This window comes from Oryza glaberrima, chromosome 8, assembly GCF_000147395.1.
Source record: "Oryza glaberrima chromosome 8, OglaRS2, whole genome shotgun sequence".
Lineage (NCBI taxonomy): Eukaryota > Viridiplantae > Streptophyta > Magnoliopsida > Poales > Poaceae > Oryza > Oryza glaberrima.
Window position 1 is genome coordinate 12,858,281 of NC_068333.1, and position 27,223 is coordinate 12,885,503.

The 27,223-nt window shown below is 38.6% G+C and overlaps 3 protein-coding genes across 4 annotated transcripts; 1 reads left to right on the top strand and 2 right to left on the bottom strand.

Moving 5' to 3' along the window:
* The first annotated feature begins 914 nt into the window (after positions 1–914).
* On the top strand, positions 915–4,549 carry LOC127781215 (uncharacterized). The gene is made up of 3 exons (XM_052308141.1): positions 915–1,343; positions 3,460–3,603; positions 4,104–4,549. Exons 1-3 carry the CDS (start codon positions 1,017–1,019, stop codon positions 4,290–4,292), a joined length of 660 nt encoding a protein of 219 aa, XP_052164101.1. The 5' UTR covers positions 915–1,016; the 3' UTR covers positions 4,293–4,549.
* A 1,601-nt stretch (positions 4,550–6,150) lies between these two features.
* LOC127783001 (grpE protein homolog 2, mitochondrial-like) lies at positions 6,151–9,563 on the bottom strand. Of its 2 annotated transcripts, XM_052310297.1 has the most exons (6): positions 9,288–9,561; positions 8,354–8,549; positions 8,091–8,281; positions 7,842–8,009; positions 7,501–7,629; positions 6,151–6,591 (listed from the first exon to the last, which is right to left on the bottom strand). In XM_052310297.1, the coding sequence occupies exons 1-6, from the start codon at positions 9,429–9,431 to the stop codon at positions 6,484–6,486; spliced, it is 936 nt and encodes a 311-aa protein (XP_052166257.1). In that variant the 5' UTR covers positions 9,432–9,561; the 3' UTR covers positions 6,151–6,483. The 2 variants fall into 2 exon arrangements, with proteins under 2 accessions (XP_052166257.1, XP_052166256.1); XM_052310296.1 differs by having other exon boundaries at positions 8,091–8,549; positions 9,288–9,563.
* Positions 9,564–15,720: 6,157 nt separating this feature from the next.
* LOC127782235 (enhancer of polycomb-like protein 1) lies at positions 15,721–26,995 on the bottom strand. The gene is made up of 12 exons (XM_052309339.1): positions 26,493–26,995; positions 25,567–25,696; positions 25,372–25,474; positions 24,905–25,028; positions 23,277–23,342; positions 23,010–23,048; positions 21,053–21,133; positions 20,875–20,922; positions 19,789–19,839; positions 19,648–19,716; positions 18,215–18,451; positions 15,721–16,549 (listed from the first exon to the last, which is right to left on the bottom strand). Exons 1-12 carry the CDS (start codon positions 26,652–26,654, stop codon positions 16,298–16,300), a joined length of 1,362 nt encoding a protein of 453 aa, XP_052165299.1. The 5' UTR covers positions 26,655–26,995; the 3' UTR covers positions 15,721–16,297.
* Positions 26,996–27,223: the final 228 nt, after the last annotated feature.

Here is a 27,223-nt window from a genome sequence, read left to right on the forward strand (position 1 = left end):
GTACTCGGGAGACCATGGCAAAGATGATTGAAGCACTCGGCTTTGGAGTAATCTAGTTCGAGAGAAGATTATCTTTTCGACTGTGAAGGTCTCAGGGGCTTCTGTGGAGATTATGGGTACCCCATATCCACACGGCATGGTTATCCGACTAGTCATAGGGGATAGCTTATGTCTATGGAATATGTAACAAATCATGACTTGGGTATTACGTTTCCTTTTATATTATGGAGCGGCCTAAAGTCCTGATTTGATAATATTGTAAAATATATTTAGGAAACCGATACCGTATTGGTTAAGGTTTCTATCTTGTAATCCTGCCCCCCATCCTATATAAGGTGGGCAGGAGGCCCTCTAGGGGGCATGATGACACAACTAGATCGTCAGATCAATACACACCCGGCGGATTCAAATCCCCAAACAGGAGTAGGGTGTTACCTCTCATTGAGAGGGTCTGAACCTGTCTAAATCCTTTGTCTCCGCATCTATCCACTTTTAGGTCTTGTGCGCTACCCTCTTTTATTATTGCCGAATTCATGTTTCGACACTATACTATTAATATCTGGTCCCACCTATCATACACAAATTACATCTTGGAATCCGTACTACACCACTACTCTTCTATTCCTTTCTATATCTCTTTAAAATATATGTTTATAGCTGGTTTATAGCTTGCTATTGTACCTGCTCTTACTCTAGTCGGAACCGATGAAACGAGCGAGTCGCCGTGCAAACTCTACACAGGATACGCGTCAACGCGGGAAGGTAAAATCCGCGCCGTCCAAATGAAATCCAACGGGTGAGACGGCCGACTGTTTCCCAAGTCACCGTACGCGGATTTATTACCCGGGGTGTCAGAAATCCGGGCCCACCCGTCAGCGACGCGTTAGCATAATAAGCAGGCAAAACCACGCCCCCCTTTCGGCCTCAGATCTCCTTTACTCGCCTCGCCGCCGGTCGCCGCCCGCCGCCGCCGCCGCCGCCGCCGCCGTCACAGCCAGGGAAGAACTCCGTTCGCCATGGAGGGCGTGGGCGCGCGGCTCGGGCGCACCTCGGCCCGCTACGGCACCACGACGACGTTCACGGGGCCCGTCAGGAAGTGGCGCAAGGACTGGGTGCCCGTCGCCGCCGCCGCCGCCGCCGCGGCGGCGGCGGCGCCGTCGGCCGCCTCCTCCACGGCGGGGGCCGGATCCCGCGGGAACAATCTCGTGCTCTTCAAGTGGACCCCGATGAACGGCGCCAACGGCAACGGGGGCGGAGGAGACGGAGACCAGGCGGCGGCGGCGGCGGCGGCGGCCGCCGCCGCGGAGGAGGAGAAGGCCACGAAACGGCGGCGGTACGTGCCGGTGAGGACTCTCGATTTGATTCTTGGGATTTGTGCTTTCTCGGTATATTCCTTGAGCCATCGAGGGTTCGATTTGGTTTCCGGATTGGATCTTTGCTTGCCTGTGTAGGTCCTGGCAGCTTAGATGATTGGATAATTCTGGATCTTGGTTGATGCGAGCTCTTGTGGAATATTAATTGAATTGACGCTTTTGAATTGACGGTTTGAAAAGAATTAGGGTTCGTATGTTTGAAAAACGATTATGAACATCAGGTCCCCAAATATGTTGGAGAATTGTATTTTGGCTAACTCAAGGAAAATAATTGTTTGTTAGGAGTCTAGTAACTGTACAATTTGTAGCGTTTTGGTGTAATTAGGTTAGTGCTTAGGATTTCCCTGGTTATAACTATAGATTGTTTCATTACGTACAGTAATTTCGAACTAGTTGGTGATTAATGCAGTAAGCATTATGGTGGGGGTGCTATCAAACAGGATAGCTAATGTTCTTGGTTAATGAGAACAGATCTGGGCTGCACCCTCAAGGCTGCAACTATAATTGGGATTCATAGTACTATCGTTGACATAATTCTTCATGATTTCTAGTTGTTCCTTTTACACTACAGTCCGATGAAGTGTATGCGATGCATTGAAGTGCGCGGGACTTAATTACAGCAGCAAGAAACTCAGCATTAAACTATCTAAGTAACAAGTAAACTACTAAACTACTGACATCAGCTCATGAAACAAAGATCCAAAAACAGCAGTATAAATTGAAAATATTCTATTTACTGTAAAAATCCATAAGCACTTATTGTAAATTTCATAGATACTGTAAATTTTGGAATTTTTATGTGAATTTCAAAATAGACTAACATAATCATGGAAAGAACTGTAAAACTACAAATTATTTGTTAGATAAATTACAGCGTAAATCCATCATATATACAATGTAATCCAACCAAGAGGGACCAGTATAAGTCTAGAAGAACTCCGGTTACCAATTATTTCCACAATCTTGTCCATTCAACTTTCTCACTGCTTAATAATGACCATATTAAATATTTATTCATCTCAGTGGGAAAGCTGGTGGATTATCATAGGCTCATAGCATAATTGGAAAAATTGGTAGAGTATCATAGATCCTGATAGCATAACTGGTGAATAGGTCCTGATCATGCACACTGCTCTCTCATGGTCTAGACTCCTCATGGTTAGATAGATGGTCATGCTCCTCCCTTGTGGACGGTGGGGCAGCAGCCAGCAGGCAGAGGCATGCAGCTCAACAAAAGGGTTGCAGACTTGGCAATCAAAACAATTGTAGCACACATGCACGGTAAATCAGCACGAATCTAAAGAAAATCCCAAGGGACAACAAAGGCCTTGTTTAGTTCCCAAAAACTTCTCCTAAAAACATCACATCGAATCTTTGGACACATATATGGAGCATTAAATATAGATAAAAAGAAAAACTAATTGCACAGTTTGCATGCAAATTGCGAGACGAACCTTTTGAGCTTAATTAGGCCATGATTAGCCATAAGTGCTACAGTAACCCACATGTGCTAATGACGGATTAATTAGGCTCAAAAGATTCGTCTCGCGGTTTTCAGGTGAGTTATGAAATTAGTTTTTTCATTCGTGTCCGAAAACCCCTTCCGACATCCGGTCGTGACACCCAAAAATTTTCATTTCACCAACTAAACAGGCCAAAACTACTGCAATTAAGCTATATCTGTGTCGACACGAATATGGCAAACCACTTTAATTAATGGGCTGCGGGCTGCCACTGAGTGAAAAGAAGTGGAACAGTTTGCTATCCTTCTGAATAGGTGTTGCATCAGGTTTAGTCTTGGATGTTCATTTGTATACTTGCAGGCTTACTTCTTAAAACTTACAACAGTCGTTTGCTAGTTTTTTCATTCTATTGTATTCTAGTGCCAATATTACTAAGTTCACTATATTCTAGTACTCATCATGAAAAGCTCTTGGATCCTATAGGCTCACTCGTGTTTGTGTGCTGAAATTTCCTCATAAGTTGGTTCATTTTTGTTGAGAACAAATCTACTTTTTTGAGGAATAGTGTGTCACCATCTTCTCAAATGCTTGTTTATGTATATTTGCTGATTCTGGTTTGGCAGGTTTCTGTAGTTGAAGATGAAAGGCAAGAATCTGGAAAATCTGACGATGAAAATAAGGCAAATGATGGAGAACCATCATCCGCCGAAACTGAGCCATCTAATGGAAAAACTAATACTAATGATACACCAATGGATGAATCTCAGGTAAGATGTCACTTAGCATTCACATTGTTGCTACACCGTTTCTAATATAAACCAGTGCCAATTATACGGTTTGTGACAACCTTTGTCATGTGGTTTTGATCCTGTTGTTGCCATGATTGTTTGCATGCAAGCAATGTTATAGTAGAAATTGTTGTTATAATCTCATGCATAATATTTGCTTGGTACCTTATTGAAACCTCTTTTTTGGTCTAAACTCGATTAATCTTTTCTATATGGGGAAATTAATCTTTTCTCCCAAAGTCTAAACTCGATTTTATTATCTGCCCCCATTTTTTGGTGAATAGTAAGCAGCCAAGGCATTCAGACTATGACTTTGCTGACTATGAATCTTTTTCTCCTGTTTAGTGAGATATTTTCTTTCCCTATTGACTAGACGTTCCCTTTTTTAATTATTCTGCTTGACTGTTTTCTTGTCAACCATTGTACAAACACATTTTTACACGTTTCTTTGTCATTGATCTTTCCTCCACGTCCTTCAGGCATCAGATGAGGCCCGAGATTCTGGCAAAAATGGCGGTGGAACCGACCTAAATTTAAACTTGGGTCTGAAGGACCCTGACGGAGACAATGATATTGATACTGAAGAACAAGATGCTGAAAACAACACACACACAGAAAATAGGCTGAAGAGGAAATCTGTAGCTCCTGACCTTGAGATGAGAATGTAACCGGCTGCTTCATTTATTCCTTGGATTCTTTACTATCTGCCTTTGGGCCTATTGTGCAAACTTTCTTGACATATTGTCATATTTAGAGACAATTCAACACGATAGCTTACAGGACCAGCTATAGTAAAATGTCTTAACTGAACATTATTAAGTCAAAATTTTCTCGGTCTGTTGAACATCTGAAAAGTAGTAGTTTTATGTTCATCTTCAAGTCCCTGCAAGACTGGTAATGTTTCATACTACACTTTTGTGCGTTCCACTCTGGAGTTGCCAATTCTAGTGTAGGAAAGTAAATGTAGTACGTGTGAAAGATGATTTAAGAAAGAAAGTAGTGCAACGTGTAATTGCAGGGTAAAGGCAAGTGACGAGAGAACAGCAGTGACTGTAGATTGTAGGCAGTGGCACTGATCAGAGTTTCTATGATTTTTTTTTTTTGAAATCTTAAGTGTGATTGTACTAGTAGCATGCTTTGTTGCTTTTCTGATTCTGAATTAAGTGCTGCGCAATCGTTTTAAATGAACGTAAAAACATCCGTATAATTTTAGTAATGGTTTATCGCTTTATCATAAAATGTTGCATTGAGTCTATCTATAAAATAAAATGTAGCATTGAGTCTATCAATAAAAAAAAACATTTGGCCGTTCAATAGGATATGATGATATGATCATGGCTACCATTAATACAACCATTGTTCACATCAAGATCAAGTTATACAAGTGTTGGAATCTAATTCAGTCGTCTGCTACAGTACTGACTTCAAACGGTCGCAAAATGTACATATATGCTTCGTTTTGGATCCATAAGTATTTAATGGAAAGCTCTTTCCAACGGATCTAACATCATCGCTAAATTCCATCTATGGGCTTGTAACTTCTTCTGGGACCTAGACCTAGTGAGCCCATGTGGGTGCGCCCCAATCAGGTGGAGCACCCAGTGGGCCTATGTAGATGCGCCCCAATTAGGTGGGGCACGACGGACCCCTAGGTTATCCTCCCACTTCCTTAAATAGATCCCTAGGTCATCCTCCTATCTCCTTAAATAGTAAGTAATACCTCTTTAGGATTTCTCGGATTCTATTTAGATGATTTTGTTTAAATTAAAATTTAGTCATAGCTGCTTGCTTGCAGCGCACGTGTCGACTAGACCGCTCGTATGTTCATTTTCAGAATCTCAACTTATCGTGTGTATTCAATTGCGTTCATCTTCGGAACCCAACTTATCGTGTGTATTCAATTCCTATTTGCAATATCAGATTGTTTTTATTTTGTTCTTGCTTGTTTCTTCGATTTGCTTGTAAGAATAAGGTTGATCTGCACCGGCAAGATCCAAAACTCATAGATCGACACGCCCGTCTGTTCATCTTCGGAACCCAACTTATCGTGTGTATTCAATTTCTATTTGCAATATCAGATTGTTTTTATTTTGTTCTTGCTTGTTTATTTGATTTGCTTGTGAGAATAAAGTTGATCTGCACCGGCAAGATCCAAAACTCATAGATCGACACGCCCGTCAACAACTCATCGAGCTATTTACAATGTCAGATTGTTTTTATTTTGTTCTTGTTTGTTTCATAGGAATAAGATTGATCTGCACCGATAAGATCAACAACTCACGGAGAGATGTACCGATCGCAAAGACGCAACACTAACATCTTGTATGGTTGTATCAGGTTGTGAACGTTTCTTTCAAATCATAGTTATCTTTCAACTTATCAAAAGATCGAGCTCAAGGTTTATCACATGATGAAACGGTTCGATAGATCATTGAATGGACGGTTGATCCATTTATTTCCTGTAGGGCATAAAATCAGTCCGAGCAAACAGTTGTTTTATGCAAGTAAGGAGAGAGAAATTTGACTACAAATGGACATGGCTTTTTTTTTATTACAGGCTGGATGCCTGGATCAATAGAAAGGGACGGAGTCTGCACTAAATTATATCAAACAGAAAGGGAAAAAGAAGACGCTCCTCACAGCAAAATGGCATTTCGTATTACAAATATCCTTGAAACAAGTAACCTATGGATCGGCTTATCCAACTAAAACGGGAAAATTGTTGATCGGTTGATACATTAGTGCAAAACTGTCTGCCATGCCCTTCGAAGTTCCAAAGAACCGTAATGTTATCATGCAAGTGCGAAGCACTTGTCTGGCTGCCTAGAAAAATCCCTGAAGGACAGGTCGATATCTAACTTAATCTGACTTGTCAGATTTCTCCTCCGGCTCCTCTTCAATTGGACCACCTTCAGTGACACCAACTTCCGCAGGACGGAGAACACGATCATGTAGCATGTAGCCCACCTAAAAAAGAAAAGAAATTGTTACCAGTACTATCAAGGTAGCAGCATTGGAGGACTGAAGATATTGGTGCACAAGTAGAAATCTGGGCTGGTTGTCCAGGGAATCACTTTGGATCATTCCCATTAGGAATTTCTGGGGTTTCGATTGCCTTGGTAATATTTCATCTTTAAACAGATCAAAAGTGTCACCAGGAGCTGTGGGGGCATCAGGACAAGATAAAAATGTATAATTGAAATACGCAATGGTTCCCTGGTAACCAAACTTGTCCTAAACTAAGAGTATAATATGCATTGACTAGCATTAGCTCTGTAAACCTTGCCCGTATGTACTCCTAGTAATAGAGGTAGTTTCCTAACAGGTGCCATCTTTTAGCAGAAAGAAGCATACCGGCAGACAAAATCCCAACAGAAAATGAATAAAGGAGCTACAAATGTGAGCCATGTTTAAATAATAGAATAACAGAAAGCAACCGGCTATTAAAAATCCTCATCTACCTTGAGTTATTTACTACACATACCTCCATACATATACTTATGCAGTTTTAAGGATAGACTATACACTTAATGTTATTCTGACGGTGTAATATTGGAAGTAACCTTGCTTAGTATGAAAAATACATCAGACTTTTAAGTCATTCTTAGGCTGTTGCAGTGTACTTTCCTCATTGTTATCTTAACTAATGATATGCACATGAAACAATTTATTATCATCTCTGTATTTCATCTCATTCTGCAGCCTAGACAAACTCTATCAAGTGATTTGATCGACATAACTATAATAGAATATGATATACAAATAGGCAACTTTAAACCAACAAACATTGAGGTTAAGTACCAGACTTGAATGAGATCTTATTTCAGAAGAGAAAGGGGGTAAAAACCCTATACCAAAATTATCGGAAGAGCATACCTTCACAACAGCCGCAACAGTTCCTGATGGTTTTGAAGGATCAGGAATTTGGAAAAGCGCAGCATGCTTATTTGGATCAAATTTCTCATTAAGTGGATCAAACTTTTCCACTCCAAACTTCTTGAAGACCTGCACACATTAAATGTTATTGCCTTTTTGCTGCATAAAGATGTAAATTTGTGTAAACACACAAGCAACAGGATCAAAATAAGTTTGAATGCATGTTACCAACAAAAGATATGATAATGTCTAAATCATTGGCAGCATATAATCATTAAGACAGGGACCATAATTCCAATTCACAGTTGTTACGACCAATGAATGGAAAGTTGTTGAAATACCTCCCCAAGTTGCTTTTCGGTCATCTCAACACCCTCTAATAGGGTGTTTAGTAGCTTCACTGCTTCAGCAGATTCATTAGATGTATCTATCTTTGAGAAGCTCTCCTTTACAACAGATGATGCCCTAGATAAATTGTCTGCAACATCTAACAAGCTCTTGGAGAAGCCCTACAGGGATGAATAGACGTGAGCTCATTTCCAAGGTAAAACAAGATTCTAAAAAATCATGACCAGACATAGAATACAGACCTGTACTGCATACTTCTTTGCATTATCTGATTCACGCTTTGTTCTCGCAATGACGTTCTCCATCTCTGCATAGCTGCGCAAAACTTTATCCTTCATGTCTTTAACTTCTTCATCCTTAGATTTCAACAATTCTTCTTTCTCCAGAACTAGCTTTGTCAGGTCCTCCTTTGACAGGTCAAGGTCTTCTGTATCTGAATCAGAAAATGCAGTTCGTTTAGTACCTCTCCTCCTCCTGTTAGATTGGGGCACAGAATCTTGTGAACCTGCTTGAGATGCATTCTCGGTTCCAGGAGAACTATTGGTTTCATTTGAAGCTTCAGATTGAGTGCTTTTATTAACTCCATCCTCTGTCTGTTTATTTGCTGCCTTATCATCTTGCTGGGGAGCAGAAGATGAAAACCCAAACCTTTGAAAGGTTGAAGTTGAGTACAGCCTCGGCTGATTCAGCAGAGGCAAGGCCTGAGCGTAAAAAAAAGGGAAAAATTATCCAACAGTCCGGAAGATGAAAAACAAGACCAAACAAGAATACCCTGAGCAATGCTACAAATACAATGGATGGTGTCAGCTTATTTTGCCTGAAACACCTAATGAGCCGATGAATCAACATAACAGGCTGCTTCCAGCTTTAGATTTTAATAGCTAGCTTATGCCAAAGGCTATCAGAAATCGTTATGTCATCAGCAACACGTTACTAATGAGAATTGAGCATTAATTGGTACTTCGCAAATTTTGTACTGTTATTAAGTATCCCCAGTTGAAACACCGCAGTATTCCCACAACGTATGAACACGAGCTACTGAGCAAATTAAGTTTTTAAGTTTAGCGCAAATCATGCATCAATCGATCTTAACCAGTACCTCAGCTGCCCAACAAAGAAAACATTAGGACAAAATAGCACAAAGAACTTGTATATAAAATCAAACTTAAATTCTACTAAAAAAACCCATCAATAGCGAATCGAGTTTAGATTAAATCAAAAACCTTAGAGAACCCCAATGCTCCCCCTAGTTTTCCACGCACAGGATACCCGAACAAAAAAAAAAGCAACTTAATCGACGGATGCATCTCTAAAACCCTAATCTCGCACCAAGATTAGCAACCCCACGACGGCTTAACCCTTCGAAAAAAAAGCACGACGACACACACACACATCGCTCCATCCGACTCAGACGAGGGAATCGAAACCCCCACCCCCACCTTGATCGAAGAGCAGGGCGGGGCCAAGTGCCGCCCCGCCGAAGCGCCGAGCAGCGCCGCCGCTTCCGCCTGCCGCCTCGCCGCCGCGGCCGAGGCCACGCCCTGCCTCGAGATACGCGCGAGGAGACGCGCCGCCGCAGCCATCTCTCTGTCTCTCTCTCTCCTCTACTCTCCTTATTCGGTCGTCGGCGGCGGAGAAGAGAAGGGAAAGAAGAAGAAGAAGAGAAGAGAAGAAAATCGGAGGCGAAGATTTCGCGGCGGCGAAGGGTCTGGAAGGGTTTTGGGGGAAAAGCTGGAGTGGGGATATTTGTGGACAAAGACCGTTCTACCCTTGGTAGGTTTAACGTGTTCTGGCAATGAAGGCAAGGGTAGTTGTGTCCGTTTCGTTTCCTCTTCGTTGACATGTGCTTGTCGTGCAAGAAGGGAAAGCGTGGGGTTTATACTCCCTATCCTCCAATTCAAATGGTAAAATCTAAATCGAAATGCCTCTCTATTTAGTCTTAACTAGAAAAAATATCCGTACATTATAACGGGTGAAAGCTATTTTAATTTTATTATTATTCACTGTCAGAATTCGCTTGGATATATATATTTTTAGGAAATCATGTAAGTTAGCATACAAGTTGTTTTAAGAGATTTCTTATACGACCTTATGTATTTCTAAAAGTGAACAACTTGAAATCCGACTCAAATACGGATCTGTATTTCCAAAAGAAAATGAAATGTATTTTCCAATACGGTTAAAACTGACTCATACACGGATGACGTACCAAAGTATTGGCTAAAACATCTTTAATTTTTATAATAAGTAGAGATAGAAGATGCCACATACATCAGATAAGTACTACTATACATCTATAGACATGCATATCTTCTTTGTTATTATGTCATACAGATCTTTTTTTCCTTCTTATAAAAGTTTTCTTAAATTACTTATCTGATCCATAATTTGATTGTACCATTGTGTTCGTTATAATTAAATCTTTGTAACAAGATCTTACATGATTATTTTATGATAAAAATATTTATATTTGTAAATTACTTTTATTATATATGTAAGTTACTTTTATCATATATATATAAATTATTTTTGGATTCGATTAAATTACTTCTTATACATTCATAATTCTTTGAGATGATTACTTTTATTACCGTTTTTAGCCAATTTTATATTTTATGTTGGTTAAACTTAATTTCTAGATAGACTCATGTTTTTATCCCTATAACGAATTTACTTCTAATGTTGTAACGACTTACTTCCATTTTAAGTTAAGTTACTTTTATGATTTATGCAAATTACTTTCAAACTTTATTGGTTTTACTTTCATAAATGTATTTACTTGAAAATCTTCTCTACACTTTGCTTGTGGATTTACTCCACATAGTTTCTTACTTCAACTCAATCAGAATGTAATTTCTTCTAATGTTATAGAGAGTTGCTTCTATTGCATAGCTAAGTAACTTTTACAATTCAAATAAATTATTTTTAAATTAATAAAATGTTAGAATATATTCAACATGGATCTCATTTTGTCACATATTTTGAGTAGAGTACAATGATGTAAATAAATCTTAAAAATAATATGTGATTTAAAATATATAAGTCATTAAAAAGGTTAAAAAAAGATATGTACCATAGGCTAAAGGAGGATTTATATATTGGATAGAATGGTTTCCGATTAGGACTAACGCACTACCGTGCTCTACCTAGTCACATCCAATTCAAATAGCCTCTTATATTCCTCGTCTCGTTTATATACTTATAAGGACATGAGCAGTGTATAATGTTTAAATGGATCTTAAGGTAAGTCACACATAGACCTCATTGAGCTACAACACTTCTATTAGAATGTATATGACTACGAGAGGTGTTAAGATCGGACCCACCTTTTACCATCTCAACCACTTCTTTTTATCTTCCCATTCAATCTCTTCTTCTCCACCGAACAAGAGAGACACAACTCACAAATCTAGCAGTGGAAGGAGCTAGGTCGTGGTGGCAACGGCTACATCTAGGAGGAGGTCGTGACGACCGCAGCCCACGGGATGAGGTGAAGCAGCGGCGGTGGTGGCCTAAGCGCTCGCAGGAGGTCATGGCAATGGCGGCCTGTGGGATCAAGCCACAACAGTAATGGTGGTTCAGGTTCGCAAGAGGAGGTTGCGACGGCGTGGACCGCAGGAGGAGGTTGCAGCAGCGGCAATGGCTCACAGGTGCCCTCCTCCCTTTTCCCATGGCGGCAAGCAATGAAGAGAGAAGAGTGTGCTAGAGGAGAGATATGAACAATTGTTTTTTATTCCTTATGGCTAGGCATTAGCCATAAGGGTAGCTCAACCAAAAGTCCGCTATAAATACTACTCCCACAATGTATATAGACTACTTAGGAGGCTTAAGACCCCCTCTATTTCCACAATGTGGTCGCTCTAAGTTAAAACTTAAATATAAAGTTAATTTTATATTGTTTTGATCGTAGATTATTTATATCATTCGCTTTTGAGTCACTAGGCACTCATACATAAAATTTTACCCATAAAATATATTTTGATTCCTAATAGACATTATGGATAAGCATAAGTTAAACAATAGGATTTCTAACCAGAATCATTCAAGGGCTTTCAAAGTCAACTAAAAGAATTTTTTAAAGAAAAATCATAAGCTTGGTACTAACATGTTTGGGGGAGTTTCTAGCAGAGCTCCCCAAACAGTCTAAGGGTTTGTTTGGGGGCTACAGCTTCTCCCACAATCATAAGCTTCCCCCCCCCCCCACCCAAACAGTTTAGCTTTGGTTCCAGTTTTTCAAAAGCTATAGTGGTAGAATCTAGGAAATAAATTAGAAGCTAGGAAGGGACTACAAATCGGGTGCCCGATTTATAAGAGAAAATTAGCGCACTCTACCGCGTTACTCCTGCTCCTCGTTTCTTTTTTTTTTCTCTAATGCATACATTGCTCCTGCTACATGTTTGTTTATGTCTCTGTTGCACATCTTCTTTTCCCATGCTATGCATGCAGGAGTCCTCTACACATGCATGGCTGCACGGTGCACCCCATCCTTTATATACTTAACATGCCCCCGTCTCTTTAAATGATTGTTTTCATCTAAATTAAAATCATATTTACGAATCGATTACACCATTGTACTCCTTGCAATTAAATCTTTAAAAAATAAGATCTGACACAATTATATTTTGATGAGAAAAAAACTTATATGTTTCACCATGCTTAATCAAATGTTCCAATTAACTTTATAAAATGTTTAGGAAGGTGCAACATTAGAAAATACTAATTGCAACATCAACAACCATTGTATGAAACATTGAGTCATAACGAATGAAACATATAATATATTTGCAAACACTTGATATTGTTGTTTTTTTTACTACTCAAACATTCGAAGAACACCACGTGCAACATTTGCAATCAACTAATGAAACATCCTAAAATACTAGTCGGAACATCCGAGTAAAACCACATGCAACATATATAAAAAAAAATCCATTGAAAAAAGAGCTAAATATTTTTCTATTAGAATATAATCATGTAAGGTTTTATTGGAAAGATTTAATTACAACGAATATAACGATAAAATCGGATGATAGATCATATAAATACTAGATGAGAACAAATATTTTAAAGTTTCTTAAAGAAGCTATTGGTTATATGTGGAAGAATATATAGCCAAAGTGGAGAAAAGACACGTTGTAAAGGACAGAACATGTAGAGCCTCTGCTGCCTCTGGCGGAGCATTAGTAGCGTGTGGGGGGAGGGTGCCCAATTTTTCAGTATGGATCAGGAGGCCGACCCGAATCAATCTCTTAGAAGATATAGTAGAAGTTAAGAAACCCAGCTTTTCTAGATTATCATAAGCTAGCTATCAACCATCTTCTTCTTAGAATCTCTCCAAATAAGCCCTAAATTTTCACTCAGATTCTGAGAATTATAATTGTAGAATCTAGAAAATGAGAAGCTATAAGATATGAAAGTCATCTTTCAAAAAAAAAAAGTGAAACCCAGTTTTTCATAATACATAGTTGTACAATCTAGAAAATGAAAAATGATATGGAATACGTTGCTATTAGGAATTCACAATGTGTGAGTCATCTAGCATTATTTTTTTGGGGGGGATAATGATTTCATGAAACATAATTTTCACAAGAAGTGTGCTTTGCATGATCTGAACTCATATAAATTACTTATCTCATTTGGTTTTCCAGGCCGTCCATGCCTCATGGTAGGCGACTATCAATGATTGATCCCCTCTACTATGAAGTTCACTTGCTACACCTATAGTCCATTTACACTTCATCTTTGTTGGCCACTAGCTCAGTTTAGAATTTGTTCAAACACAAGCCACCATAGGAGATGCAATAAATTCGTCATCAGCAATGTCACTATCTAAAGGCCATTGATATTCAAGGGGAAAGGAAGAAACATGAAAGAGAAAGGAGGTAGAAGTGGGCAAAAATAACCAAAACAGCTTTTTAAATATAGGGACTTCTCTTATGCTATTTGTCGAACTACAAATAATCAAATATGTGTAGTGTGTAAAATAGGTGAATGGGTTATGTGTGATTTGTGATGCCCCTCTTTGTTTTCCTTATGTTTGTTATATAGATCTTGGCGCGGAATCTTGATGATACCTTCTTTTAACCATTGAACATTAAGATGCACCTTTAGATGCTTTCTTGTGAAAGTATATTCTCCATAATACCACTTTTCTCAATAAGATATTGTCCTATTTTGAATAGTATAGATTCTATATGAAATAGTATTTATCAGTCATGATAAGACTATCGCACCTTAATCCTGCCTCACACGTATAGGAAAAAGTGGAGCAAGCTAGTGTATGCTAATTGACGCTGAAGAGATCAAGTTTTTCTATATTAGATCCAACCATATGTCACACTATTATGTTTTTTTCTCTTTCAAGAGCTTGAAATAACACGTACTCCTATTTCATTAGAGATACATGCCTCTCGCATTCATAATCGTATGATCAAGTCTTCTATTTAGAGTACAAACATATACAATTAAATGTGTAACAGAGTAGAATGGAGTGGAGTGTATAATGTGCTATGTGCGAGATAGGTGAACGAGTGACGTGTGTCCTATGACACCCCTTTTTGCTTTCTTTAGGCTTATTTTATATATATATATATATATATATATATATATATATATATATATATATATATATATATATATAGGCTTTGACGGGGAATATTGATGATGGATACTTTTTACATCGAATATTAATGATGTGACTTTACACATAGATGGTTCTTTCTCCATAATACTTCTTTGAACACTAAGATATTGTTCTATTATGAATAGTGCAGATTCCATGTGCAATACCAGTATTTATCAATCATGATTACGATAAGACCATCACACTCTAATCATATCTTATACAAGTATAAGAATAATGGAGCAAAGTGCATGCTAATTGCTGCTGGAGAGCTTTTTTTTTTCTATTCCCTCTATTTTATATTACTGAGTTTATCCTAAGTTAAACAAATTTGTAGAAAAATGTACTAATATGCACAACATCAAATTAGTTTCATTAATTTTGTCATTAAGTATGTTTTTTTATTTTATGTTAAAAATGTTATTATTTTTTTATATAAACTTAATCAAACATGAGTAGGATTGACGCAAAGTTAAAGTGACTTTGCCCTCAGTCAAACTTTTTTTTTAGAAAAATGTACTATTCCACAACACCCAATTTGTTTCATTAAATTTATTATCATCGAATATGTTTTTATAGTATCTTTATTTTATGTTAAAAATATTGCAATGTTTTTCTATAAATTTAATCTTGGACAAGATTAAAGTGAGTTATAGGGCCTGTTTGGCACAGCTCCAGCTCCAGCCCTCCTGGGCTGGAGCTCAGCTAAACAGTTTCAGCTCCATCAAAACTAGAAGTGGAGCTGGGTGAAGTTCTCTCACAAAATGAACTAGAGTTGTGGAGCTGGGCTTAGACAGCTCCACAACTCCACAGCAGACCTAACTCCTAGAGCTAAACTTAGAAGTTGGAGCTGTACCAAACATGCCTATAATATAACAAAGTGGGCACTTCAACTCTACTCTATTTCCTCGATAAAATCATATCGTACTGTTGACTGTTGATTACTCCGAGTGCAGAGTGTTTTTATGGGGAAAAAACGAGCGGGGCATATAACCTCCATAAATAAGTCCATATGGGTGGGTCACAATTATCTCGTGTATGGGTTACACATTTTGAAATTTACTCCCGAAATTTGTGATATATTCCTGATCATTCAAACTTCCTGGAAAGATTTATACATCTTTGACCTTTTTTACCCCTTTTAGTTTCCGTTGTTTTCTACACATCAGATGCACTCTTTCTATAACCCCATGAGCTCACAAGTTATGATTATGACAGTCCATTAAAAAGAGCAAACGAGATAATAGCAATTTAGAGAAACAGACAACATTTTCTCATTAACTCTACCACTGTGCAACAACAAAGCATGCAGTTACAAGTTTGATTATATGCAGAACTGCACTAGGGTGATGAATCACCATGTGGGCGAGCAACATGCAGATGTATCAATGAGAAGGATTTTTCCCTTCCCAATAAATAGTTGTCAAAATCATTGCAACATCTGATACTGCCTCTACAAGTAAGAGGTCAGACAAAAAACCGGGTAAACAGATTTCTTACCCTTTTTTCCCATGTACAGCGCCACCAATTGTACAACAGCTGCAAAGAGATGAGGAACTGATGAAAATATGTTAGCACCAGGAAAGCCAATCCATGACTCCATTCTCATCTTTCAATCGTGTTCCCTCAAGCAGCATCAGCAGCAAATCCAGGAGAGAAGCATGGCTGTCTTTCTTTCATCAGATAAATAAACCTTAGAATTTCCTGCCACATCAAAAGGAAAGCTCGGAGCTCCGAGGGCCAACTGGATCATGGAGAAACAGCTCTTCCACTTGTTAATCTCTCACCAGCTGAACAGAGATATATGTGACAGCAAAAGCCTTTGCTTCATCCTTCTGGCATTGAGGGTCTATGATTGGTTTCCTGGCCGACCGGGACTTGAAGAAAAGGATTCCAGCGGTCAAAGATGATGCGACCTCCCCGTCCAATTCTAGCTTGCCACCGGAATGGTGGAGCAGTAGTACCACTATCAATAGGTGGATCTAGTGGTGGCCTGATACCAGCCATCTTCAGCTTATCAGGGTCAATTGGTCTTGTAAATAGCATTACTGGCTCCTCAGGATCCCGCATTTCAGGAACCTGTTAAATCATGATCCAAATATAAACATGACAAATAAAAAATTAGATGAGTTGCCATGTGAACCTAAATTTTAGTTTCACTATCCAACAACTATCTAGAGCAACAGAAATTGTGCCTAGCAAGCCCATCAATTTCTGGCTGTTCTTTCAGACAAATTTGGGAATTAGGGGTGAAAGAAGTCAAAATAGATAGGAAAATGCTCAAAAGGTTTTCTGAACCATATTTTTATGAGAATTGAAAATGGTAACAAATGAATATTTGAACTATCAGAGTATTAGAGGCGGAATCATTAGAGCAGAAACATGCTGGCTGCTCGAACTGGTAATTTAGACCAGAAACACCAAGTCATAATTTGCTATTTCATGCGGTTGACAGAGCAACTAATAAGATAAATTCATATGCACACTATATATAACTCATAGCCACGGATATTATGGAATAAATTCATACAACCACATGTATCATTTTATAATTATGACTTAAGGTGCATTTAGTTGTAAGGATGTTACTTGGATTCCCAGTAATCATGGGGTAATCCTAGTTGATTCCCATGTTTAGTTGAATCACCTGGAATGTTAATTAAGAATATAGGATTCTAATACAACTAAGATTCTGGTAATATGTGGTATTAGGATCCCTTTTGAAACAGGTAGCTTGGATTACTCCCCATCCCCTAGCAGAATCTTATCATTTTCTTTCTCACATGTGCATGCTATAATGTTACATTCCCAGTATCTTATTCTCACACTTAGGATTACAGGGGATGTTAAGTTTCCCATTAATCTTGCTTTCCTGTAACTAAACCGCACCCTTATTATGTTTGCTATACTAAACAAATACTCAAAAGGTAGCAGACATATAATATGTCTAAAAGAAAATGTCCATAACTACAAGCAGATAGCATGTTGGTTTGCCCCATGCATGGGCTGGCAGTAGATAGTGGGTTCCAACCCTAGTCCGATAGGTATTTCTGTGGAATTTACCAAGCAAAGCCGTGCAAATTCCAAGAAGGTTGTGCCGGTTGCTGGGTTTAACAGGGCATGGCCTAGTCGCTGTGTACAGGCTTTTCACTGTTAGGCCAGTGTAATTATTGGCAATGTTCTCCATATGAATTTGGTAAATCAAGGAAATGGTCACCAAAGAGCAAAATCATTTCCACCACCAATTACGATTAGCCTCACTGTTTCTGGTTCCAGTTCTAACGAATTTTTATTCCGATCGATTCAGTTGGTAGAATAAGGAAACAGTAGTTGGTGGATCAGGAATTTCTGCTACCATTTTCATCCCTATTGGGAAGAGTTGGCTAGGAATGTATTGGTTAGTTATCTTTGTGCCTTCAATAGCTCCAAAAGAAGTGACTGTATACTCATCAGTAGAAGTGCATACACTTAGTATATGTTGTGTGGGGTGTTGTGGGGCGGCGCGGGGGGGGGGGGGGGGGGGGGGGGACCCATATTGCAAAACAGTGGTAAATTCTACGTCCTCTCATTGCAAAAATCGATTGGAGTTGTGCAAGAACAAAGAATATTGCCATATTGGTATTAATGATTTTTTGCCCATCATTTAGACCTAAATTGGTAAGCCAGCTCATTTATTCATGAGAGGGCAGTGCTACTTCAGAGAAGATTTTATGTTAAAAAAGAATTACCAAAAAAAAAGCATACCCTTTTGAACAACAAGCCATTCTGGTGGGGTCTTCTTTTTAGCTCACGCTCGCGCTTCAAACGCAATGGCGGAACAGCTGATAGCTTATTATCAGGGAATCTAGGATGAAAAGCAACCGATCGTACATATGGTTGCTCGTTGGCCGTATCATCTGAATCTGCATAATCATCTTCACTTGATCCAGCTTGCTGGAGGCCTGATAGAGCAATCCCATCATCAATAAGCTGTGCCTCATGCTGAACAAGGAATAAAATTGTTAATCATAGGAGATAATTTTGCCTCTTAAATTTTATCTGTTTACAGAAAGAAGTAAAGCATTTGGGGAAAAAATCCTATGAGACTCAGCTACAAAACTATATGCTTTTAGACAGTAATTATGGCCCGTGTCACACTTTGAGAAGATTCTAAATATTTGGTAGTGCCAAAATCTTGGTAAGTATTACACATGTTTGGATTGTTACCAATGTGAAGCCAAAATTTGATGATACAGATAAGAAAGTTCTAGAGAATAATGCCAAATTGTTCAAAGGCCTTACCAACAATTTGGATTTAGTACAAACATTCACTAGTACTATTCAAACTACCAATAAATTGTTATGGCACATGTTGGCATCAATCCAAAATGGCCCCTAGTCTTATAGGAATTTTTTTCCCAAGCATATAGGCCGTACCAAAAAGGTTTACAAATACTCCCTAGAAATAATAAACTTAAGATGTGCAACAAATCCCGGGCCATACAGATCACATCAAAGAATAAACTTATTTAGCTAGAACACATAATCTGATGGGAGCTTTCAGGATTTGCCACTACATTGTAATTCAAGTATGTCACTCTGTGTCAGTGATGTGGATTTTGGTGTGAAATGTTTGTGAGGAAGTGGCAAGTTCCTCTTTGTGCTTTCCAACAAGACAGAATCTGGAGATTTGCATGTGTGATGAAAAACAAGAATAAAATCAACATCGTGTAGCCACAATGAATTATCCATCTACTACTTGAACACATAAGGGCATTATGCACTATCATACTCACAAGCAATCATCTTCATTTTGTTCGTTTCTTAAATATGTACACTAATCTACTGCAGAAAAAACGAGGGAACCTACATATTAAGAGTAATGAACATTAAACACTTGCAAAATTGCACTTCTACACTTAGATGCCGAAGCCATGTATCACTCTTTTTAGACTAAGCAGGGAGTTATGCTCGGAAATGTATGAGATCATGTGATGAAAACTTAGTCGTAAATTAGCATTTTTCTTTCCAAAATCAACCAATACTTACTAGCAACATCCTGTTACACACCTACCAGAACTTTCATTTTGTTTGGTATTCTTCAACATGTAAATTCAAATTAATTGCTAGTGCATTAAATGGTAGAAAGGACCAAAGGACAGAAGGCATTTCATATAGTTTAATAAAGCATTATCTACCTTGTATCTCATCTGGATACGTCGAAGGTGAACCTCACACTCCATAGTCTCACGTTTTCTCTCTTCCCTCTGCGAAGAGGATGAGTGCACGGTTTAGTATTTCTCATGCCAAAGTTGGCATTATTTAATGCATTTGCATACCTTAATCAATGCGCCCATTAGTGCCTTAGCCTGCTCTAGATTGCGCCGGACCTGTATTGGGGTTTTAAAACATAAAAATAAGCAAATTTAAATATCAGTGTACATAGACAACAAGTGCATATTTCAGATACACACCATGTTGCAAGCACTACAGAACATAAAATATGATGGTTATGATTAAGATCGTGCACTACACAAGAACATAAAGGCATCATGACAAGCAAAAAAACAGAGAGGCAAACATACTGCACTATTCATATCAAGACATTAAGAGTTATCAATAATTGGTCCTTCTCTGCTTTCTTGACAGTCAAGAAGTTTGCTATTCAAGAGGACAGCAAAACATTCGATATTTAAGGATAAGCTTGATTGCTTGAATGTATTTGCAGTCTAAGCTAGTGATAGTCAACCAAATATGGATCTTCTCTAGAAATACAATTAAGAAATATAGAAATATGATGTTAAGGTAAATACAATGAAAAATAGAGAACAACAAATACAGCTAAGACAATGTCAAAATACTTGTGTAATAATTAGAACCATAGTTTCAATCAAGCCTGTGTATATTTGTGTCCAAAAAGGAAAATATCTAAAGAGTTCAAAAAACTACATATGTTTTGACAAAACTATTGAAAACAACGTATTTAAGCCCACCATATCACAAGAATACATATTTAAACAATACTATAACATAACAGCAGATTTAACAATGAATTTATTACAAAACTATAGATTTGTGAATTTACGTTTCTGGCACTATTATACTGATGGAACATTTAAAATTATAGTTTGCAATAACTAAAGCCACAGTGACAAATTAATGTTAGTATGTAGTTCTGCAACATTGTGTTTTAAATTTATATTTTTCTGACAACTGTCAAATAGCTGTAATGTTGTAAAATTTACTCTATCTAGAAAGATGCACAAGTCAGAGACTTCAACAAGAAAAGGATAACAACATGCCATAAAATCCTTGGATAAAGAAGAAATGCCTATACATACGCAATTCCAAAAACCAAACATATGCATATTTCCATAATTATAGCAGCTGCTCCTTGAAAACCCAACTATTGCTGTTACACTTACCACACGGAGTTTGTCGAATGATTGGACACTATTTTCTCGTCTTTGCATCTGAAAAAATAAATGAACATAAGTACACAAAGAAATATAGGCACACGAAGATATTATCACTCCTGTGCTTTCTTGATGACTCAAAATTGTCCAGGAGTAGCTATTGTCAAACTAGTTTCCTGTGACTCACCCTCCTTGTGTGAAGACGATAAGCCTTCTCCCTTGGTCTGAACACATTGTATGGATTTGTGTCATTAACTGGCGGAGGCGGCTTCACCAAAAGAAGAAAAAAACAGTTACTCTAAACAGTTGTGTGATCAAGAAAGCAAACATATAAACAGCGGTAGTTTTGTGGTAATTTTCTACCTGACCACAGTTAATGAAAGAAAAAGTCCATTTTACTCCCCCAAACTAGTTTCTAGTTTCTAGTTTGGGGTGGGGGTCCAAATGAGCCAAAAACCTAGTTTAGGGGCTTAGGTGATAAAATGCAATAGTTCGGGGGAGTAAAATGGACTTTTTTTTCTTTAATGAAATATGAAACAGAATAATAACTCCAAGAATGTGAGCCAACTCAGAAATAGTGAATTTAACTTGCTTTTGAACTTTTCCGCAACTAACGAAATTCTTGAAACTAAGACCTGTCATTGGGCAGAGAAGCACTTGAGTAATAATAAACAAACACCACATGTTTATCCAATTACTTTCTTTCATTTTTGTAGACTTTTGTCCCCAGTTTGTTCATTTGAAAATGCAAACATATTATAAGCATAAGCCATGATGCTAGGAGCACCTTGCAGGCCCTACTATCATTTTTGGGGCAATTGCTCATTTGACCCTGTTTTGAAGTCTAACTACCAATCTGACCCTACTTTTTCTAGTTTGCTTATTTGACCCCGTTTTTCAAAATCGAAGATGAAGACTGACCCTACTCTGTGAAGTCAAGATAACAGTGTTAACTAAGGGCAAATAGTCCCTTTTGCCCTTGCTTATTTTGACCCTGTTATGGCAGATAGACCAGCGCGCTGCTCCCTTTCTCTGCACACCACTGCCGTCGCGGCCTCCTCACCTAGTGCCAGCCGAGAGGGATGAGGTTGGGAGTGAATGGATAGGGTTGGGTCCTCAAGGGTATTTTGGTCAGTTTGAATAGTAATTTGATTTTTTTTTCTTTTTACTAAATATATATAACCCTAACGGTGTAATGGAAATAGGGTAAGACGGTACCTTTGTTATTGAAAAGCGGGGTCAAATGAACTAACTAGAAAAGGTAGGGTTACATTGGTAGTTAGGCTCTGAAAAGGGGTTAAATAAGCAGTCCATCGTCCCAAAAGCTTTCCACTTCTCCTGGCGAGGAGAAAAACAGAAACTGAACCCAGTGGTCACAGAAGATCTTGAATCCTCCATGATTGGTGAAAGCCATGAGGAATCTGTTGGAAAGGACCTGTTAAGATGGAGAAGGGGAAGCCTTCCAAGTTGAAGATAATTACTGTCAACAAAACCGCCATCTGCCGTCCAAGCTTCCTGCTAGAAAGCTTTCCAGTCACCATAAAAGTCACTATCCCTACTGGAATCATCCACTAGAGGCTTCCTTGGTAGAGTAGCAAATGTCCCGTGACTTATCCTTGTATGGAAGAGATCTGGTTAGCAAGATGGGAGACTGGGAAATGGAACTTTGACAAGCCAGATGGTTTAGTTAGGTCAACCCTGCACCTCACACAGCCTGCTGTTTCGACCATGTGCAGCAGCACTAACACAGCCCGACCTAGTTAGCAGCCTAGTTATTATGATTTGGTCCAGATTGGGCTGGTAGGTTGCTCTTCAAACTTTGAAGGAACCCATCAACAACAGCAAAAGGGATTTTACTCTAGAGAACCACTTTGATCTTTTCAAAACTTGTAGTCACAAAATCTTTGTCAACAGTAAAATTGATTGTATTTTGCGCCTACTGCTTTAAAAAGAGCTTAGATAATATCTACAAACATACTACAGTAGTTGACAAAAAAAGTTCATATTATATTTAAAAAGTAACTGCAATAACAAACACAGACCAAATATTGTGCACAACGATAAGCTCAGATCTAAATCTGTACATCAATAAGAAGTGTGTGAAACATAAAGATAGAAAGGACAATACAAGGACCTAAGCTAACCTGCAAACGTCGCAAAATAGGCTTTTGCCACCGCTCTCTCTGATAAAGGAAAAACGAATCAGTACATACAATGAATAATATTCATATATATCAAAAAAAACATATTGCTATTGATGACAACAGAACAATCTCAAATTTGGTTTTGAAAAAATATAACATGTTATCCTGTAGAAAGAGACAGTTCATAATGTTGTCTAGAAAAGGAAGATGCACATGTCATATGATAAGAACCAAAAACATATACCATGTTCTAAAGATGGAATATACCTTTGATTTCCAGTAGTTATATACAGCCTGGAACACAGCATAACGAACAGACAAGTACTGCAAAGCCTGGATAAAGAAACACCTTGTAAAGAGCAAATTATAGATAACTAGCTAAGTATCCGTGCCTTGCAATGTATTTCAAAATATATATCTAAATTTCTTGACTTGGAAATTGTATTTGTCAAACATAATTTGCAAGCAAACATCCAATAATAAACCAAGCCACACACACAAAGATATATTTATCCAGCCTTAGAAGATCCCAACAACTCTAAGTGATGGCAGATTCACCACCACCTCTAGGTTCTTCTATATAGTAGAGATTCCATTCCAATTTCAAGTAATAGATAACACCAGCACAGTAATATATGTTTTGTGAATCTTGAATACCCGAAGCCATACCTGCTAGCTAATAGAGCAGTAACATCAGCAGTGACAATTCTGATTAACCAACCCGGTTCTCCAAACAGGTGTGATGCACAAAAAAAAATAGGAAGGCCTTAAAGTCACATCCTTCTAGAGCAAGGTTTATTCCAATTGGAAAGGTCCTCTCCCCAGACCTGACCAGATTGGTGTAGAATATATTCCCCTTTTTTTTTCTACGGTTAGTTAATTATCAATTTGTTACATCTCTAGTACTTACTACATTAGCAGATCTGCTTATCTGATAAGCTCTGTTCAGGTGTTTTGAGACTACATCTCTAGTACGTTCTATGGTAGGAGATCTGGTAAGATAGAAAGTACTAAAGATGTAGGCTCCAAAAGGAACGAAAAATCATCAAATCTAACAAAAGCATCCTTCTACAGACCTTCTGTACCTATTCCTCCATCCCAAATATAAGGACTTCTAGTGTTTGAACTTTGTCCACAAATATAAGGATTTCTAAAGTACTATGGACTTCCCTGCATCAACCACCCCTCATGTAATTCTCACCCAACCTTACCCCCAACTACCCTCATTTAATGAGGGGCATCATAGTGTTTTCCCTTCATCATTAATATCTCCAAAAAAAAGGCTTGAAGTCCTTATATTTTGGAATGGAGGGAGTACATCTTAGAGAAACTTTTACTGTCAAGTCCACTTCTTCTCTAAATTCTTAATGCATCTTTCAGGAAGGTATAAATTAAGCCACTTCTGTTGGCGACTCTACAAAAGACAAATACATCTGGAGTCGCATGGGTAAAAAAGAATAAAGCTGTCATGGCATTAAAAGAAGAAGAAAATGATTTGTTTATTTGGAAAAGATAATAGAAAATCACAAAACATTCAGAAATGAAAAGTGTGTACTTTATGAAGAGGTAGGCAGATTGATAACAAGAAAATATTTAGTCTACTGATTGAACTAAACTTTTACATTGTTCCAGATTTAACAAACTCTATTGTAATTTATATGCTACTCACTCTTGTGTTGCTCCATTCTGAGTGCTATCAATTGTTCCTTTTACTTTTCAATGACACAGCACATATACCTTTTTATCCCTTTTTGTGCCTTGATGGTAATTGGTGAAGAGTTCAAATTTTTTTGGAAGTCATGTGACTCAAATCAAACTGATAAACAAGAAACTCGCCAACTCAACCAAGAACTGCAAACTACAAGTGACCATGAAATTTCTCTATGAAATATTACCTCCATGGCAGAATCAAGCTGCAGAATAACTGGTATTGGTCCTAAAAAGGTGGGGGTTATGATGCCTGCTCTTTCTCGAGCTTTGTGGTCCAATGTTTCCAGTTTGAATAGGAGGACCTCCAACCTGTAATGTGTATTCTTATTAGTAATGTAGCAAATAATACCTTCTATTCAGTTACTACAAATGATATAAGGCAATTATTTTCATGTCAAGATTATTTTACTATATACTAGAGAGAATGATTGGCATGTGTGGCATGGTATAGAAATGACATGCAACTTTTGGTTACAAAAAAAAAAAAAACTTTGTCATCACTTGACATTTTCTTTCCACCCAACATTCTCTCTCCCTCACCACTCCCATTTGTAGGACGATTAGTGGATGGTAGAAAAAGATGGTGTACACTGTATTTAAGTATAAGATTGCCACTCTCATAACTTATTTTGATGAGCAATTTATTCCTTACTTTTCAGGGTTCAGATTTTTCCGCTCATTGTTATAGTCTTCAAGCCAATCTTCATCTTCATTGTCCAAATCATATTCAACAAACTCACCAATCTCAGCCCTGGCTGCAAGCAGTAATTTCTCTAAGAAATGCAACCACTGAAGATATATTCAATTTTTATTTCCATTTCAATTATTGCGGTAACAAGAAATAAACCTCCTCTGGCACGTATGTAGGATGTTGGCTGTGCAAAGGTACGAGTATAGTCCCTTTCGTATGTATCAACATCATCATACTGTGGTGTAGGTATTTCTTGCACATTCTTCTTGCTGGATGTTGGATGTGCCTGCAAAGAAAAGAAGTGTTTATATCTGCCAAACTGCAAAATAAGGATATCATATTATGATCATGCCTGTCATCAAGCAAACTGAACTATGGCCAACCATCTAGTTTATTCTGATCTTATTTTTTTAGTGCAGCATCTATTATAAAATTTCTCATTATAATTAAAAAACTCTGCTAGGAATTTAAAATTAGATTCACCAAAAAAAATATCATGGCAGAAATAGTGGCTCAGCTCACATAAGGTCAAGATATAAACATAATGGCTGGCTTGCAGCTTATGGATGCTAAACAAGTCCTGAATCTTAAAACTAATGATACAAATTTAATATTAGGTCAAACAAAACAGCAACCTCTGGATTCTGGGGCTTATACTGTTTGTGCTTTGCATGTGTCCGAAACAAAAAGAAAAGGTTTGCACTTTGCATAGCATTATCAGCAGTTTTAACAAACAACTTTCAAATTGTCAATGATTAGCAAGCTGAACTATTTAATAACTACAACCCCCCAACCCCCCCCCCCCCCCCCAAAAAAAAAAAAAGACCACATTTTATAAGAAAAGATAGCTCAAACACACAAAAAAAAAGTTTTCACTTTGCATAACATTATCAGCTGATTTTAACAAACAACTTTCAAATCGTCCATGATTAGCAGGCTGATCAAATTTATTAACCAGCACCCCCAATTATTCCATTTCTGCGCACAAAAATGAATTAGCAAGCAACTCAATTGTGGAGTACTGGCAGTGAACCACTCCACCAAAACAGCAAAGAAAGATAACGCAACACTCCGTGCATTACCTCGCCATCAGCCGCGGGCTCCGGCTGGGAGTGCCGCAGCACCGGCGGCGCAGCCCGAAGCGCTAGCGTGGTCTCATCGTCCTCAAGCTCACGCGCGGACTTGACGATGGGGAGCTTCTTGTGAATGTCGAGCGGGCGCGGCCTGAAGGAGAGCCTACTCATGGCCGCAACTTCATCAGCGAGGCCTCAATGGAGAGCCTTCCCTTCCCGCGGGGGGCACGGGAGAGCGCCCGCGCGGGACGAGCCCCCCGCACTACGCCGACCCCCGTGGGCGAGGGGGTGAGGGGTGGTCGAGGGCACGGCTGCGGGCGGGGCGGGGAGCGGGCGGGAGCGGAGGAGGCGGCGGAGATGGCGGAGAGGGGATTCCGGGGCGGTGGGGTGGCCGGAACGGGCGGATTGGGGAGCTAGGGTTAGGGTTTCGGGGGTGGAGGACGTGCCCTAGGGTTTGAAACGGGGAGATGGAGGGAAGAAGCGGGGGATGAAGCAGCGAGAGAGAAAGAGTCGAGGGGAAGGGGAAGGACAGAGAGGCTTGGTTCGGTTGACGGAGTATTCCACGAGTACGTTTCCCTCGTGTGGTTACGTATCCGTCTCAACGGTCCATATCCTATAGAAACATAGGCTTCCCATGTATGCGAACTATCAAATAAAATTCTAAAATAAATTAGACGCATACTTTCAATAGTATTACACCTACATGTGAAATCTTATCTTCAAATTTATTATATTTTAGC

What these genes read in the sequence shown, in the direction of transcription:
- LOC127781215 (XM_052308141.1), top strand. Translation starts at nt 1,017, where the DNA reads ATGGAGGGCGTGGGCGCGCGGCTCGGGCGCACCTCGGCCCGCTACGGC. An exon ending in AACGGCGGCGGTACGTGCCG is followed by an intron (nt 1,344 to 3,459) that starts GTGAGGACTCTC and finishes CTGGTTTGGCAG; the next exon opens with GTTTCTGTAGTTGAAGATGA. An exon ending in CACCAATGGATGAATCTCAG is followed by an intron (nt 3,604 to 4,103) that starts GTAAGATGTCAC and finishes CACGTCCTTCAG; the next exon opens with GCATCAGATGAGGCCCGAGA.
- LOC127783001 (XM_052310296.1), bottom strand. Translation starts at nt 9,431, where the DNA reads ATGGCTGCGGCGGCGCGTCTCCTCGCGCGTATCTCGAGGCAGGGCGTG. An exon ending in CGCCCTGCTCTTCGATCAAG is followed by an intron (nt 8,550 to 9,287) that starts GTGGGGGTGGGG and finishes TTTTACGCTCAG; the next exon opens with GCCTTGCCTCTGCTGAATCA. An exon ending in CAAAGAAGTATGCAGTACAG is followed by an intron (nt 8,010 to 8,090) that starts GTCTGTATTCTA and finishes TCATCCCTGTAG; the next exon opens with GGCTTCTCCAAGAGCTTGTT.
- LOC127782235 (XM_052309339.1), bottom strand. Translation starts at nt 26,654, where the DNA reads ATGAGTAGGCTCTCCTTCAGGCCGCGCCCGCTCGACATTCACAAGAAG. An exon ending in AGCCCGCGGCTGATGGCGAG is followed by an intron (nt 25,697 to 26,492) that starts GTAATGCACGGA and finishes TTTTCTTTGCAG; the next exon opens with GCACATCCAACATCCAGCAA. An exon ending in AGCTTGATTCTGCCATGGAG is followed by an intron (nt 23,343 to 24,904) that starts GTAATATTTCAT and finishes TTCTTTATCCAG; the next exon opens with GCTTTGCAGTACTTGTCTGT.